Here is a 16,893-nt window from a genome sequence, read left to right as displayed (position 1 = left end):
CTATGGAAATTGCAGAAGTAGTTGCCAAAAGGAGGGAGTTCCAGTACTGAGCCCTGGGGAAGACCACTAGTTCCCTTTACACTTCCCGAGAAGGTGGCTGCCACCTTAACTACATGGGTTCCGTCTTTCAGTCAGTTGGCTATTTCCTTCACTATATATGGAATTATTTTTAAGGTATTTGGATTATCATAGATACCAGGCCAGATCCAAATAAGATGTATCAACAGAGTACCTACTATTGACCAGCTTGTGTGGCCTTATCAAAGTAGTTAACTAAATAGAGTAGGCAGGATCTCCCTTGATCAAACTATTCATTCAGGCTAATAGGTGTGCAGATTCTCAGGTCTGTGGTAGGGCAACCCTTGTGTAGGGGCATCATCTCACTTTTGGGACAAATCATGTAGCTAAGCTCAGGTTAAACAGTTTAAGAAGGGGTGCACAAGGACATGTTTGGTGCTATTTATTACACATCCAGATAAATTATTAGGCTCCACAGGGTAGTATCTTTGGTCTTAGCATCTTCAGTACATTATTGTGACATTAGTTAGTGTAATTAGTTTCAGACTTTGTGAAATTAAGATAGTTGTTTCAGGAGTAATGTCTGCACTAAATTTGTGTGCTAATATATTTACTGTGTCTGCTGTATCTGAATGAGTGGTGCCATTTTGGATAAGTTTGGAATACTAATGGATGTTGTTTCTTAGTTTTGTAATGTAAGTAAAGATGGACATATACTTATCCTTGGCTTCAGAAGTTAATTTTAATATATGTCAACCAAATAACAAAATTTATGATTTGCCTTATTAGCCCTATTAGTAGATTTATTCTTGATGCATTCTTTAGGATGATGAATTTTAGAATTGTAGTAGGATGTAGAACATTATATATGGTGGTGCAGCGGTTAGCATTGTCGCCTCACAGCAAGAGGTTCTCCCGTTCGATTCTCGGCAGGAGCGTATTCTGTGTGGAGTCTGCATGTCCTCCTCGCGGTCAAACGGCACTAAAGACATGCAGGTAGGTGCGAGTGTGAATGGGCGTGCCTTCTTTGAAGGTTGGGTGTCAGGCTGGCAACTTGGCACTGTAAAAATCCACTGCCAATCATAAGCGGACCGGAGTTCTGCTGTGGCGACCTCTAACCAGGAAAAGTCAAAAGACTTTAGTAGGATGTAGAACATTGCTATGTTTTTATTGATTATTGGCTTTCTTTTGTCCTTTTTATGTTCAGTTTATCATTGTTTCTGTTTTTCTTTACTTCTCTTCTCTTTTGTATTCTCTCATTGTCTTACTAGTTTACCCTAACTGGGATGTTTCTCAAAGTCAACTGTCTGGACTCAGAAGACTTTGTTTCCACTGGAGCTTTAACACATGTATGTCTGCCAAAGTTGCCTGCACTAATACAGTTTGGGGGCAACAAGTAGTTTTATATTCATATTGTGTCCTCCTGATGATGTAGTCAAGTACACAAACTTTAGTACAGGCACTAATAAATGGGTCAAGGCAGATTAAAATCACTTGGTGGGGGTATGCAGGGTTAGAATCTATTTTCCATACTGACATTTTAATACATGTCAACCAAATAATTTTACAATGCAAAGTAAACAAGGTAAAATAAACAGAAAAGTTCTCTAACAATTCAACAAGCTATAACAGTAATGCGAAAGAAAGACAGACAAGACAGAGAGATTGCTCCTTTTAAGGGTTAAATCATGCTGGGATATGAACAGTATATGGGAATGATCTCAGCTAAACAGCTGAAGCCTAAACTGAAGTCCCTTGGGTGAGCCAGTACTTTGTGTAATGCAGTAATTTCTGTACTACATCTCAAAACAATAGTGTCAGTTCAATACCATGGACTAAGCTCAGTAACCAGCATAATGCTCATCGAAAGCAAGACTTAAAATAAGAAGGTATCCACATTTCCATGGACCATGGTCTAGTACTTACACAGACTTCAGGGTGTGTATTTCACCTTCAGCTACAGCATAGTATGAGAATTCAGCATATATCAGTAGTTCACCATTCTAAAAACAAGACGCGTTTTTTAATTGAGAACATCATGAAGCTGATCTTTTATTTAAATATATAATCTTTACCTTACACACAGACTGTACGCCTTCATGAACTGTCCCATTACAACTTCCATCAGGGTATAAGACAGTTGATTCATTGTTACTGATTGCTGCATCAACACTTGGCAGTGTGTAAATCTCTGAAGGCACTGTAGTTGTTACAGAGTAAGATGAGGATGAAGATGTGGAGGATGGGGGTGCTGTCTTGATATGCTTGCAGTGCTCTACTTCCTGTGTCCTTAAAATACCAAAGAAAGACTGAGTATCACATTCCTTAAGATTATTTTGTAACCGTACAACCATGCCATACTGCTCCTTAATATGGCTCCCCAAAACACAAAGACCAAGAATACACATAATACTGTATTCAGTTTGAACTTCAGAACAATTTTGATCTACCTTTTAAAGAAACTACTGCAACAAAAAAAATCCTCAGACAAGGATGAATGTTTTACTTTACTGCTGAGTCTAATAATAGAAGAAAAAAATGTTTGTGCTGTTTATAAACTTGCTCTTTTTCTTTTTCCTACATTTCAAGGAAACTGCACCAGTAAAACAATTTAACATTAGGAGAATAAAATGTTTCTTCTGTTTACAATAAAACTTACAGTTTTCTTCTTAGTCTGTCCAGTTCCTTACAGTATCCCATTCTGCAGTTTTCTGGAACTGTTGTTAGTTACAAGAAAATATACATCTGACGCCACATAAAGATTGCAGAACCAATCTTGTCTGCATATTATTTACTAAGTACGTTGTATATTCTACTATTCTAAAAGTTTATCTCCCAAGTACCCTGTCCCTAAAAGGATGTCCCTATGCTTCTACCCAACTAGGCACATCATTATAACAATTATAATAATTATCAATATTAGCTTATCCTCATTCTTGACACATCATCATAAGTTTATTTTGTATCATTGGCATGTCACATGAATGACTAATATTTCCTTCGACCTACCATATTTATTTATCTGTATTCATTTATACATACTTTGTTGAACTGGTTAGTCCAACTAGGCTAGTAACCACTTTTCAAGGGGAACCTGAGCTACTTGCTGAAACCCAAACAAAAAGTTTACACACCACACATGAAAAAATACAGACACAATTCCATACCACAGCCCACCTAAAATAACTCCCAAACTCAGTCACACAAATAAATAAATAAAATAAACTTAGCTTAAAATTAAACAAAAAGTAAAACAAAGACTGCATTTCCTATTCACTTCAACATTAAAAAACATAATTTCACATCCTGCACATTTAAGATACAAATCTGCAACTACCAGAAGAACAGCTGTGTAAGGAAACTAACCATAACAGTAGATGTTTGAATAAATCACTTGCACTAACCTAAGCTATACAAAGTTTAAGGGCACCTTCTATTCTCCAACCTCTGAACAGCTTGAAAAGAACGATATAGTCAGTGGTCAGGGTGCCAAACCTTCAAAGCCTTCTTGGCTCACAGCAAGGGAGGCTTGGGCCCTGCTAGGTAAGAATCTGCCAAGTATGTGCTAGGAGCAAGGGAGAGGAAAAAATATCCACACCCTAGCATACAGCATTAAAAGAAGGGAAAGGAGGGAAGGTGTTCCTACTGCAACAGTATGTCCACTGTTACGATTTGCTTAGTTATAAAACTTGGCTATGTTGATCATTACATCACTGTTACACTGGTCTAAGTTACATGGGTAGAATGCCAAAGCTTAGAAAGAAAGGGAGGAGGAAAATGGAACAGAGTCCAGAAGTCCATGGAGAATAGTCCTCGAAAAGCCTGCTTTGGACCAAAAGAGTCTAATTCATAGGGCCAGATTCAGGAAGCCTCCGTGTAAGAGTTATAACTCTTACACGGAGGCTGCAGTGAAACGGTGTGATGTCAGCATGTCATGCATATGCATGAGGTGCATGAGGCATGCTGAATCACACTGTAACTCTTACACGGTCCGTGTAAGAGAGTAGGGGGCGTGTCCGTAGACTCGCCCCCAGAAGTCTAGAATGGCTGAAAGTAAACAGCCACGAGGGAAGCCATGGAAATGTGAATATAACCACACTACACAACACATGCCCCCACAGACCAGCAATGTAAAAAGAGAACAGATGTTATACAATGAAAATAAAAACTGTTTTATTTTTTTTAAACCCTGTAAATGTTTGCTACTGTGTGCGCTCGTGTGCGCGGGTGTGCTACTAGCGCAACTGCAGTTAGCAATCAGTGGAAAAGGATATAAGAACTAAATATGCAAAGTAAGCCAAAAAGTAATAGCATAGCGGTAGAATTGTCGGCTTAAGAGCAGGCAGGCAAGGTTTGAGCCCACACAACAACCTTTTTTTTTGTAAATAAGCACTAAAAAGGCCCCTGACAGTATTGTACAAATGTAAAAGTATTTCCTTTTGTAAAATGGAATGAAATGGAGCATATATTTTCAAGTAATACAATAATAAAAATATTTAGAAATGTACTGATAGCTAAGCTGCTGTGAGACAGAGTGCCTGTAGCTGAGTAGTGTTTCAAAGGCTGCAAACTGCTTGCCCATAGCTAAGCACTGGTTTAACAGGCTAAAACTGTGTGCAACTAGCTGTGCTACGTTTAACATGTGTGTTACTAGCCAATTAAGGTGTAATCCAGCGCACACCGTTTGCGCGACGCTCCCACAAGCTAACCGGCGGTGCGCATGCGTGAGCTCCGCGCAAACGAGGGCAGACCTGGTTTTAAAGTGTTTAAAAGTGCTTTTGGCATGATTAATTGACAGGTCCTGAAGTCATTTCCAGACAGTCATAAAATTTAAAAGTCAGTGGTCAGATTCGAACCCAGGATACCATGCACTAGAGTCAAGGTACTAAACCACTAAGCCATGACAGCAGTACTAAGAAATGCAGAAATAGCATATAAATAGGACATAAGCCAAAATGGAGCATGATAAAGCAGTTTCTGTGAAGTAGATACAATTCCAAACCGGCCAATCATAGAAATGTGCGGGAAAATCGGCATATATAAGCCCCATAGGTGGGAATACACAGCATAAACGATTGTAGAATAGACCTGCAGGCAGAATGAGTGGAGTAGGGGAGGGACGTTGCTTTCGAGCACAGCGGTGGGGCGTTGAGGAGTCCAGATACATGGTCTGGCTCCTAGTTCACCATCATGAGGCCCAACTCATGCAGGGCCAGGTCTCATGGGGAGCGTACAGGGCGGAGGTATGGGACCAGTTGGCTCATGATCTGACCAGTGCTACTGGCATTCCACGCACTGGTGAGCAGGTCCGTCACCACCATGCGGACCTGAAGCGACATAAGCAAGACCAGTTGACCCAATGGATCCAGGAGGCCCGGGATATGCCCAACGCCCCACTACTGAGTAAGTTACATTTTACGTATGTATGTAAGGAATTCAACTAGCTGATATCAAGGAGATGTGTATTCCAATATTACTTGTTTTGTATTACAGCTGCAGGTGTCCGCTCTGGGAATCGAATGGCACATGAGCGGAGGCTGGTGCGGCTGCGCCACCATGCAGGTTAGTAACCCCACCTATTACTTGTAAATAAATATTATAGTGTAGCACGTAGCAGAACATTGCAGTGTATTGATAAAAAGTAATAGAATGTGCAGCAGCAAGTAAAAGTCTGCAGGTATGGCTGCAACAAGTTCATCAGTATGCAAGTGAAACTGGGAATATAAGTGATAGAAATAAATAGTGCTGTAATACAGATGTCCCACCATCAATTAAATGTAGTATAACCTGCAGTAGTCTCAAGAGTACAGCTTCAGAAGCTGAGGTAATCACAGGTGAGATATATCCCCTGTTGAAATGCTGAATCATGACAGAAGTGAGGCTGCTGGAAAGTGTTGGAATCCCCACAGGTCTAATATGTGAACAAAGCCAAGAAGTACCAACCTGAACTGTGAAATTGCAGGATGTGTGAGAGTGACAGAAAGGGTCATGTATCAATGAATAACGTAGTAATAGCACCTGAATATATAAGCTTCAGTGTGGTTCTACAGAAATAAATGCATGTGGGAATTAAAATTTAACATCCCAAACTGATTTCAGTGTGTCTGACTCTTGAATGTTCAGGCCAAACTCTGTATATGGTGATCACAGTCAGCGATTTGCAGATAGAATGAATGATTGTCTGACATACTAAACATCCATAGCTGTCCCCTGCCCTGTCATAAAGTGTAGCAGGATGATGTATCTGATCAAATTCAAAATAACCAGGATAGTGATGTATCTGTAACAGGTCTAGCATGACAGTCAAGTAAGAATCAGTGGGAAAGTATCACCCACAAGTTAATTGTGTTTCTATTACAAATGTATATGAATGTATAATTTATGAATGTGTCATCATTTTCTTTCTCCACCCCACCCTATAATTGCAAATAAAAAAACACTAAATATTGGTATGTGAACATTTCATTAACCATGGACATGTGTCCTGTTTCAAAAATATATGCATGTCTGTTGTTGCATGTGCCCTGGTCATACCTGCAAACCGGCAAACCTGATGGCCTGTTGCCATTAATCAACCCTGCATGTTGTTCAATTGTGTATTTCTGTTCAAATAATGCATGTGATATTGATATGACCGTTGTTCAATGGTGTTAATATCTGGGTGTCTGTTTAATGGGAATACCAATGCATGCTGTTACAACTAATTCGAATGGAATAATATGCCACTAACCCAAACTAACATAACATACACACAAACCTAGAACGCTTGGGAAGGCAGGTCCCAGCGGACCCACCTCTCCCACCTCAGCTGGCGAGTGCACCTGGCACTAGTGCCCAGGCTGGACCCTCCTCCGGTGGCCCTGTGCCACCTTCGGGTGGAAGCGCTGCAGGGGATGGGGCCCGTCCCCCCTCTGCAAGCGTGGAGCACATCCACTCACCCTCCAAGTTGTCCGGTCTGTGGTGCGAAGGGAGATCCAAGACTCTGTCCTTGGGCCCCTACGCCAGCTTGAGGCCCGGGTGGCACAGCTTACGGGCTTGCCCGTTGTCCCGCCCGCACAGCCCCCAGCACAGCCCCGTCCTGGGCTGTGAAGGAACAGTGGCAACTGCCTATGGGTGGGGATATCAGTTCCACTTTTGCCATCTGTGGGCTCATGTGCCATGGATATCCCAACCTTCGCCCCCGTCAATTGTGTAACCCCCCCCACATGTGTCATACACCGCCTCTGTATGCGTCTTGTCTGTCTTGTCTGTTAACCTACCCAACCTACCTCCCCAGCTATACCGACTACCTCACCTGACATACCACTCTCATCTGATAAAAAAACAAAAAAAAGGGCACTCTGTACCCACAAAAAAATTACGCCCCATACATAGCTGTCCATGTTGCACACATGTTCGCTGGACATCTAAACTGTTAATTACAATTGGCTGTACAACAGGTATTAATGTTGTCCTGACACCTCTCTCAGGGGTGGAAGGTTCCAAATGTCACACCAAATTGCATACAAATGCACAGCTGTTGCTGAGAAAGACATGGGCAGCTATGGGTCTCACCTACATCCTTCCTGCAAATACCAAGCTTGTTTCCCTACTGTCTTACCCTCTTTGTGACCCCTTTTTCACCACTTTCCTGTCACCCCTTTTTCTTTTCTTTCAAAGAAAATAGCAGGTGTCTTGGCTTGTGCACGGAGCTCACCGCGAGTGCGCATGTGTGAGCTCCGCGCAAACGAGCGCAGACCTGGTTTTAAATGCTTAGAAGTGCCTTTGGCACGTTTGATTGACAGGTCCTGTACTCATTTCGAAAGAAAAATAAATTCCCACTGTCAGTCTCAAACCCAGGACCCTGGTAACACTAGTCTGTATGACCTACCACTAAGCCATGACTCTCATACAAGAACATAGTGCTAAAATAAATATAACATGTAATAGTAGGAATCAATAGAAAGGTAATATAGGATGTGTACTACCCAAAGCATGTCAGGTAGACTTTAATGCCTGAATTACTGGATTCCCACACTAGTTTAGTGTTCACGGAAACACCCTGCTAATTGTTAGCTTGTACATAATAATGTGAGGTAATGTTCATATATGAAAGTATTATATGTACACGTATATATATATATATATATATATATATATATATATATGTATGTATATATATATATATATATATATATATATATATAAATATATTAATACATGTGAAATATAGTGGTAGGTGTCAGTATTCACACACACTCACAAAAGGAAACAGTGAAAATAAATGCAGCAACCACAATCTACAACACAGCCTGACTCCTGTGAGACATAATAACCCTTTTAACTGCGTAAAGGTGCCTTCAGCACTTTGATTGCCAGGTCCTAAACTCAGTTTGAAATAAAAAAATTCCTACTGTCAGTTCCAAGCCCCTTGGTAACACTAGTCTGTATAACCTACCACTAAGCCATAACTTTCATACAAGAACATAGTGCTGAAATAAATATTACATGTAATAGTAGGAATCAATATAAAGGTAATATAGGATGTGTACTACCCAAAGCATGTCAGGTAGATTTGTAATGCCTGAACGACTGTACTCCCATACTAGTTTATGGTTAACAGTAACAGCCCTGCTAATTGTTAGCTTGTACATAATAATGTAAGGTAATGTACATATATGAAAGTATGTATATGTACATCTTCTTCTTCTTCTTCTTTCGGCTTTATCCCGGTTAGGGGTCGCCACAGCGGATCACCTGTCCGCACATTGAATGGCAGTGGAGTTTTACAGTGTCGAGTTGCCAGCCCGGCGCCCAACCTTCCACAGAAGGCACACTCACACCTAGGGCCAATTTAGAGTGCCCAATCCACCTGCAGCATGTCTTTGGGATGTGGGAGGAAACCGGAGCACCCGGAGGAAACCCACGACCACAGGAGGACATGCAGACTCAACAGAAGGCACCCAGCCGAGGATCGAACCGAGAACCTCTTGCTGTGAGGCGGCAATGCTAACCACTGCACCACCGCGGCTTCCATAAAGTATGTATATGTACATATATATATATATATATATATATATATATATATATATATATATATATATATATATATATATATGTACATATATATATATATATATATATATATATATATATATATATATATATATACATTAATACATATGAAATATAGTAGTAGGTGTCAGTATCCATACACACTCACTACAGGAAACAGTGAAGATAAATGCAGCAACCAGAATCTGCAACACAGCCTGACTCCTGTGAGACCTACTAACCCCTTTAACTGCTTAAAGGTGCCCCCAGCACTCTGATTGATAGGCCCTTTACTCAATTTGAAAGCAAAATATAAGCATACTAGTAGGCCCTACCACAAGACCATTGTAACACTAGTCTGTATGACCTACCAGTAAGCCATGACTCTCATACAAGAATATAGTGCTAAATAAGTGGAACATGTAATAGTAGGAATGAATATAAAGGCAATATAGTATGTGTACTACCCAAAGCATGTCAGGCAGACTTTTACTGTCCCAATTACTGGATTCCCATACTAGTGTAGTGTTAACAGAAACAGCCCTGCAAATTGTTAGCTTGTACCCAATATTGTCAGCTAATGTACATATATGAAAGTATGTATATGTACACATATGTATATATAGCAATACATATGAAATATTGTCGTAGGCATCAGTATGCATACACACTCACTACAGGGAACAGGTGAGAGAAATGCAGCAACCTGAATTCACAACACAGCATGAAGCATGAGAGATGTACTAACCTTCACACTCACAGAACATTGTCAACAGCATACTAGCATGGTCCACGCCCTTGCAATCTGAAAGGGCAACGCCTATCTCACATACCCTTTTATAACACTGTCCTGAAATCACAGTGAGACATGCAATCAGTACACAATTGGCTGTATGCAATTAGCCAGTGCTGCCTTACAATTGGTGCAGAGGCCATCACATGGACCTATGCAGATACCTACAAAAGCATCCAGTACCCACACTCCACACATGCAATGCAGTCATTGCACAAAACCTACTAAGAAAGAGAGAGAGAGACAGAGAGAGAAATAAAAAAAATATACAGACATCCAGCAGCAAAACCAGTAGCAGCAGCAGCAAACAGCAAGCAGCACCACTGACACAGCAACAGCTGCCACAAACACAGGTAATGCAAAGTATCAGGTTAATACTGTGTTTACTGTGACACCTCCAAATGTATCATAGTTCACTATCTATAGGTATGTCCATGAGATAGGTTGTGTGTACATAGTCCTGAAATATATACATATGTAATATAGCTGTACATGTTGCCCATACTTAAAAATTCCATAGCTTAGAACACAAGGCCAGTTGTGCATATGATGCAGTAGTTACCAGGGTCAGTAGAGGTTACTCCTCATTGGTGTGGGACCACTGTGTATGTATGGCACTGTTCAGGTACATATCCTGTAGTATGGCCAGCGATTAATATCAGTCTGTCATGTGGTGCTATGTCCTCCAGGGGTGAACGTAGCACACATCCAGGGATACCATTTCGTAACAGTGATGCTATGTGTTCTGCAATGTTGAGGGTGGCCCTCACCTGGACATGTGAGAGGATTGCGAGGTTACAGTCATCTGTGATAACTAATTCCACTTGTGTAAGAGAATGGGGGGGGGGGTACCTGCACCTAAACTGTCTGCAACAATGTTGCCAATATCTGTGCATTTGGTGAATGTGAAGCATCTTAACACTGCTGACCACAGATGCCTTGCCTTCATGTGAATCTGCCCTGTGCTGCAGTAGCCTCCTGCTATTGTTATACAATGTGCCTGTATCTGTAGTCCACTGGACAGGATAAATAAGTGGTGTGCATACGTTCTGGGTTAGATATGTGTGTGCACAGTACATGCACTATGTGGGATGTCTGTGGTAAGCTTTTGCAAAGGGGCCAGCAGTGTGTGTTGTGGCTTCCACTGGCCCAATTGGCTGCATGGATAGCATCACAGTCCTAACTAGTGAATAACTGTGTAATTACATGCATACATAGCAAGGTAGTGTACTGTGCTTGTGGTGTTGTTGGGATATGTATATCCAGGCTGAGTAATGTGTGTCCACATCACAGGGTTGGATGGCAACACACATCCAGTATGTAGGGATGAACACACAGAGTGTTTCAGACGTGTCGCCTGTGCAGAAATATCTGGCCATTACCTGTGCATCCCCCACAACACACACACATGCAACATATGGCAGAAGTACTATAGCAGTACACATAGGTTCATAGGTTCATACTAGGCTATTTGCCCTAGGGCATTGATAAGCCTAGTAGAATGTGTTTGTCTTTCGCCACCCAATTACGATCTATGCTGCTATGCCCTTGTCCGACATTAGTATACTGTGCCTCTGTCTAACAGTGACATAGAAGTGATACCCGGGGTACAACTAAGATCTCCATCCACTCATCCAGATTCCAATGGAAGAGGGTCAATGAGGGACTCTCCCTAACCTGTAGTGTGAGTTCATTACAGAGTGAAGGGAGCCTCTGGGTTAGGAATATGGCCCTCCAGCATGTCGTATTTATGTCAGTGCTGAGGTTCAGGTCTCCTGAGCGTGTGGCTGTATGGGACTCTGATTTCCTGAGGTGCAGCATGTTCATTACTTCTGGGTTGGACATGGCTGTATATGGCAGGCACAGATTGCCTCTGAACAGGCAGTATGCCACTGAGTACAGCTGGATTTCCTTTAACTGGGCAGCATATGGCATCTGTTTGAGCCCTTTGATCCTCTTGATGAGGTACTGTTGGCCTTTACCAGTTGCTGTAGGTGTCTGGTTAGGTACATCCCAAAAGGTGCATTGTACGCAATTATAGGCCTGATGATGGATGAGTAAAGAGGCACAATGACCTCCCCTGCCGTACATGTGAATCCCTCATGATTAGCTGGGCTATACAACATGTCTTTCAATCCACGTTGGCCATGTGGTTGACAAATGACAGATTGCTATCATGTTTGTTTCCCAGGTCCCCAATTATGTCTTCTGTACTCAATGGCCTAACACCTATGTGGTACTTTGCCACCAATGTGGAGGACTGTTATGCAGGCACAGGCACGTATGGAAAGGTACACCAGACAGGGTCTGAGGGAGCTGAGAGCATGTCGCACAGCCATGACAGACGGCATGCGTGACGTTGCGAATGCTATCCGTAACTTCACAGATGTCGTTGACAGACGTTGTGGGGACATACAACAGCTGCTCCACAACCAGATGTCCATGGGCCAGGGCGATGGTGTGCGTTTGCGACGTCGACGTGGCCGTATGCCAGCAACAGCACCAGCTGGCAGTGGCCGTGGACGACAACAGGCCCACTCACGCACCTCAAGTGCCAGCACCAGCCCCAGCAATGCTAGGTCTGTGCTGTCATCAGGACGCCCCAGGAGACCACGTGCACGTGGCTCTGGACAGTCCCAACAGGGAACTGTGTCCAGTCAACACCCCCCCGCTTCCGATGACAGTACCCAGTCTGGGTTAGTACCGGATACGGCCCGTAGCACCCCTGCCAGGCACAGGTACCGTGTCCATGCCCACAGACACTGATCTGGATGACCTGACAGGTGCAGTCTGTGGCTGTCCACAAAACCCTGTACATGGCAGCCATTATGTGGGACTGTGTGCGTGCTTACACACATGCAGAAATCTAACACCTAGGGCAAACACATACACACACACACTGCACTGCTGCCCCTCACAAACACACATACACACACATGTCAATTGGTGTTACCAGTGGCTGGCTTGGGCATACCTAACCCACACCCTGTGCATATGATGACACTGTGCCACCTCCTGCATACTACAACATTGGTGCAGGAAAAGGTAAACACGTTGCTGATGCACAGGGTGACTACATAGATGCGTATAAGTAGTAACATGTTGGTAACTGTTCACTGTTCCACTATGATTGTGTGTATATCCCAGCAGTCCTGCTGCAGTAACTGTATGAATGTCCTCAATTGTTATCTGCACCCATACTACTTACCAAAGTGTACCAGCTGCACACCATCACATGCTACCATTGACTATGGGAATGCGCATCATGTGCTGTTATGTAGATTCAGCTATATGTATCTGTTCTGTCACACATGCATTTACACACACCCTGCTACCCCCACACATGCACACTCTCACCTGCCATTCCCATTATTTATTACCCTACATGAGTAGCTGTCGATACATGACAGGTACACATTTGAGAAGTGCATTATGTTGATTACTACCGATTTCCTCCTCTCTACCTGTACTCACAGGGTGCAGGCAACCTCATTAGTTCAAAGGTGTAATGTGCATCAGGTACTGTGGTACCCTGATTGCCACATCAAACATGTTTCCCATACGGAAATGCACACACAGACACATCCCACATCCACACACCTGCCACATTCAGGCTTCAAAACACTATCTAGGTATATTCTGGTACATGTGCGTGTTACAGTAGCATGTAACACTATACTGAGTACTGGCAGTTGTCTGTTGTCATGTTGTTTGTATAGAGTAAAAGGATTGTTCGTTTATCCTACTTTGTTTTGTGGACATTACTTGAAGAAGTGTTACCTTACATGTGTTATTGCTACCACCACCTTCTCTTTTGTAGTTTTGTTTGTATAGGGTGCTGTCAACATCACTGCTTGTTAAGGGAAATGTGCACCCTGCAGTGCATAGCCCCATCCCACCCCCACCATTGTGCACACACACTAACCCCACCCACGGTAAAACACATACTTTCCATTTGCAAGATTCAAACCCCTACCTAACTGTGTTATGACAGTAGAGGCAGATACATTAGCAGAGTGTGCTATTTGCATTAGTGGGAGAAATTCTTTCTAATGCTGTACTTAGAGGGTGCTGACATCATCTGTGTGTAGGAGGAGGGATGTGCACCCTGTAGTGTGTTCTCCCAGTTGGCAAAAGGCACTTATCCCTCCCAGCATTATGCACACACACAAACCCCACTCATACTAACACACATACATTCCCTTTGCAGGATTCAAACCCCTACTTAACTATGTTATGACACCAGAGAAAGACACATTAGCAGAGCGCGCTATACGAATTACCGGAGGGCTTTAATTCAGGTAATATAGTTATAGAGTCCTGACATCATCAGTGTTTCAAAAGGGGAATCTGCATCCTATAGTGTACTGTCACAGTTGCTAATAGGGGCATTTCCCACACACACATCGATGTGTTCGAGGTTTGCATATGTGGGGGATCCAGTACTCCAGTGTGATTAGTATATGGTTCGATTGCAACAATGAGGGATATACTTCCAGTGGTGAGCATTTTGTACTCATGTTTGTGATGATCAGGTCTAGTATATTTGCCCCTCTTGTGGGAAGGTTGATTACCTGTTCCACAGCTAAAGAGTGTCCGATCTATGGGAACCCTAGAGCTTGGGTATTGTGGCTTGTGTAATGTTCACAGTCTATGTTTGGGTAGCTGACGTCACCCAGTATGATGGTGTTTGCAGAGAAATCTATACTCTCCAGTGTGAGCATGAAGGCTGTGTGGGAGTCCTGAGTTTGAGAGGGTGCTGTAAGAGCTCCTCTGTGTCTCTTTCCATGTGGTCCAGGGAGGTACATCTCAGGTTGTTTGCACCAGCATGGACAATGACTGCCTCATACTTGTACTTGCTGTGGAGTGACCTGTGTGCCTGTGTTATGTGGCACATTCTATCACCCGACAGGTAGCTAAATGTGACCCTCACCTTGCTCAGTCTGGAGGGCGGGACGTCAGTCAACAGCTCATGTCAAGCATGTTCACACCACTCATAAATGAAGTGGAAACCTTCAAAGGCCCCAGGCCTGTTGTAAATATGGACCAGACTGCAGATACCTGTATAAAGGCATTCTATGGACACATTCAGGAATGCATGGATCATGCAACCACATATGAAAGCATGACCCAATCCTCCAAAGGCAGACATCCTGTGTGCTGGACACCAGCCATAAACAAACTATACAATAGAAGGATGAAGCCACTACATGATACAACAAACTCCCAAAATGTGAAGGCATCACTGATGAGTATTAGAAGACAACTACAGGCACTCATACGATTGTCTAAGGCCATCTTTGAGAGAAGATTCCACAAGCCACTGAGGATAATCACAAGGCTTTCTGTAGTTATGTTAGGAACCTGGGTGGTAATACCCAGATATGCTCAGAGGTAATCCAAGATGTCACACGAAATACAAAACACACAGATATTGCCAACATCCTAGTGGACAGGTTCACTGCTACCTTCTCCCCCCCACCACACCAAAAGGGCAAATATGACTCCCAGCAGAGTGCTGCCCCCCCTGACATCACAGATGCTCAGGTAAGAGCTGCCCTCTCCAAAGCAATAAACACTGCATCAATGGGACCAGACAGTGTCCCAGGCTGTGTCCTACATGAACCACAAGAAGAGCTACACCCAGACATAACACTACTGTTCAATCCCAGCCTTACTACACGATATGTGGCCAAAGAGTGGCGTACAGCAACAGTGGTCCCTCTACATTCAGGTGGTGCCTTAACGGATCCTGGACACTATTCGCCCCATATGTCTGAATAGCTTGGTCTGCAAAGCTATGGCAAGGATCATCATGAACCTCACATATATAGATATTGGGGACCTACAGACATGTCACCATACACAGTTTGGCTTTGTTAATGGCAGATCCTGCCTCTCAAACCTGTTTGATTTCTTTGAAACAGTCACCAAGGCCACTGTCAAGGGGAAGGAGGTATACACAGCTTACCTGGACCTTGCATAAGCCTTGGATACAATACCCCACTTGTGCATTCTAGGGAAGCTCACCAGTGTACATATTAACCCCTATGTCACTATGGATATTGCACAGCGGCTCAAGGGCAGAACACACATGGTTAGAATTGCTGGAGCCATGTCAGCCTCAAACCAGTTACAAGTGGTGTCCCACAAGGCTCAGCCCTGGGAGCTGTCATGTTCATTATATGTTTATCATAGGTACAGGCCAACATGGAAGTACTGTGGCTGAGCAAGTCGCAGATGACTGCGCACCGGACGCCATAATCAACTCTCCAGCTAACACACGCATCCTCCAAAAGGGCCTCTTGCAAACACACGACTTGTGCCACAGCCATGGCCTCAAGGTGAATGACAAAAAGCGTATAGTCATCCCCTTTGTCAAACACAAAGTGACCACAAAGTACCACATATGTGTTAATCCATTAAGTGCAGACGAAGGTATTATGGACCTTGGTGTACACAGGTTGATAGCATTCTACCATTTGACAACAACATGGACAAAGTGGTTAGGAAAACATTTTATATGGGCCACATCATCATGATGGGATTCACATGTAGATCAGGGGAGGACATTGTGCCCCTTTACTCATCCCTCATCATGCCCATAAATGACTATAATGACCCTGTCGGCATGCACCTTACCAGACACCTGCAGCAACTGGAAAGACCACATACATTCTCGACAAGAGGAACAAAGGGCTCAAACAGATGCCACATACTGACTGGTTAAAGAAACAGCAGCTCTACTCAGTGGCATACTGCCTATTCATAGGCAATCTGTGCCTGACATATAAAGCCATGTCAAACCCTCACTTAATGGCCATACTGCACCTCAGAATATCCAGATCCCATCAGGATACACGCTGGAAAGACTTGAACCTCAGGAGTGATATACATAGGACATGCTGGAGGGGCACATTCATAACTCAGAGGCTCCCTTCATTCTGGAATATTATCCCAAAAGAGGTTAGGCAGAGTCACTCAGTGACTATCTTCAAGAGTGATATTAATGACTGGATGTGACATTGTAGGGTTACCCTGGTATCACT

General features: G+C 43.1%; 1 protein-coding gene across 1 annotated transcript in view; it reads right to left on the bottom strand.

The window, feature by feature from the left end:
* Window positions 1-1,940: 1,940 nt before the first annotated feature.
* The window catches only part of LOC122808457, a 1,306,749-nt gene continuing 1,291,796 nt past the window's right edge, over window positions 1,941-16,893 (bottom strand). The window contains exons 6-7 of the mRNA XM_044079417.1: window positions 2,094-2,307; window positions 1,941-2,021 (exon numbers count right to left, since the gene is read on the bottom strand). Of these exons, the coding sequence (XP_043935352.1) occupies window positions 1,941-2,021; window positions 2,094-2,307 (295 nt within the window). The remainder of the gene's footprint in view (window positions 2,022-2,093; window positions 2,308-16,893) is intronic.

This window comes from Protopterus annectens, chromosome 8.part0 (assembly GCF_019279795.1).
Source record: "Protopterus annectens isolate FY-2018-M chromosome 8.part0, PAN1.0, whole genome shotgun sequence".
Classification (NCBI taxonomy): Eukaryota; Metazoa; Chordata; order Ceratodontiformes; family Protopteridae; genus Protopterus; species Protopterus annectens.
Note: the sequence above shows the minus strand (reverse complement) of the source record. Positions and strands in the feature narration are given on the sequence as shown.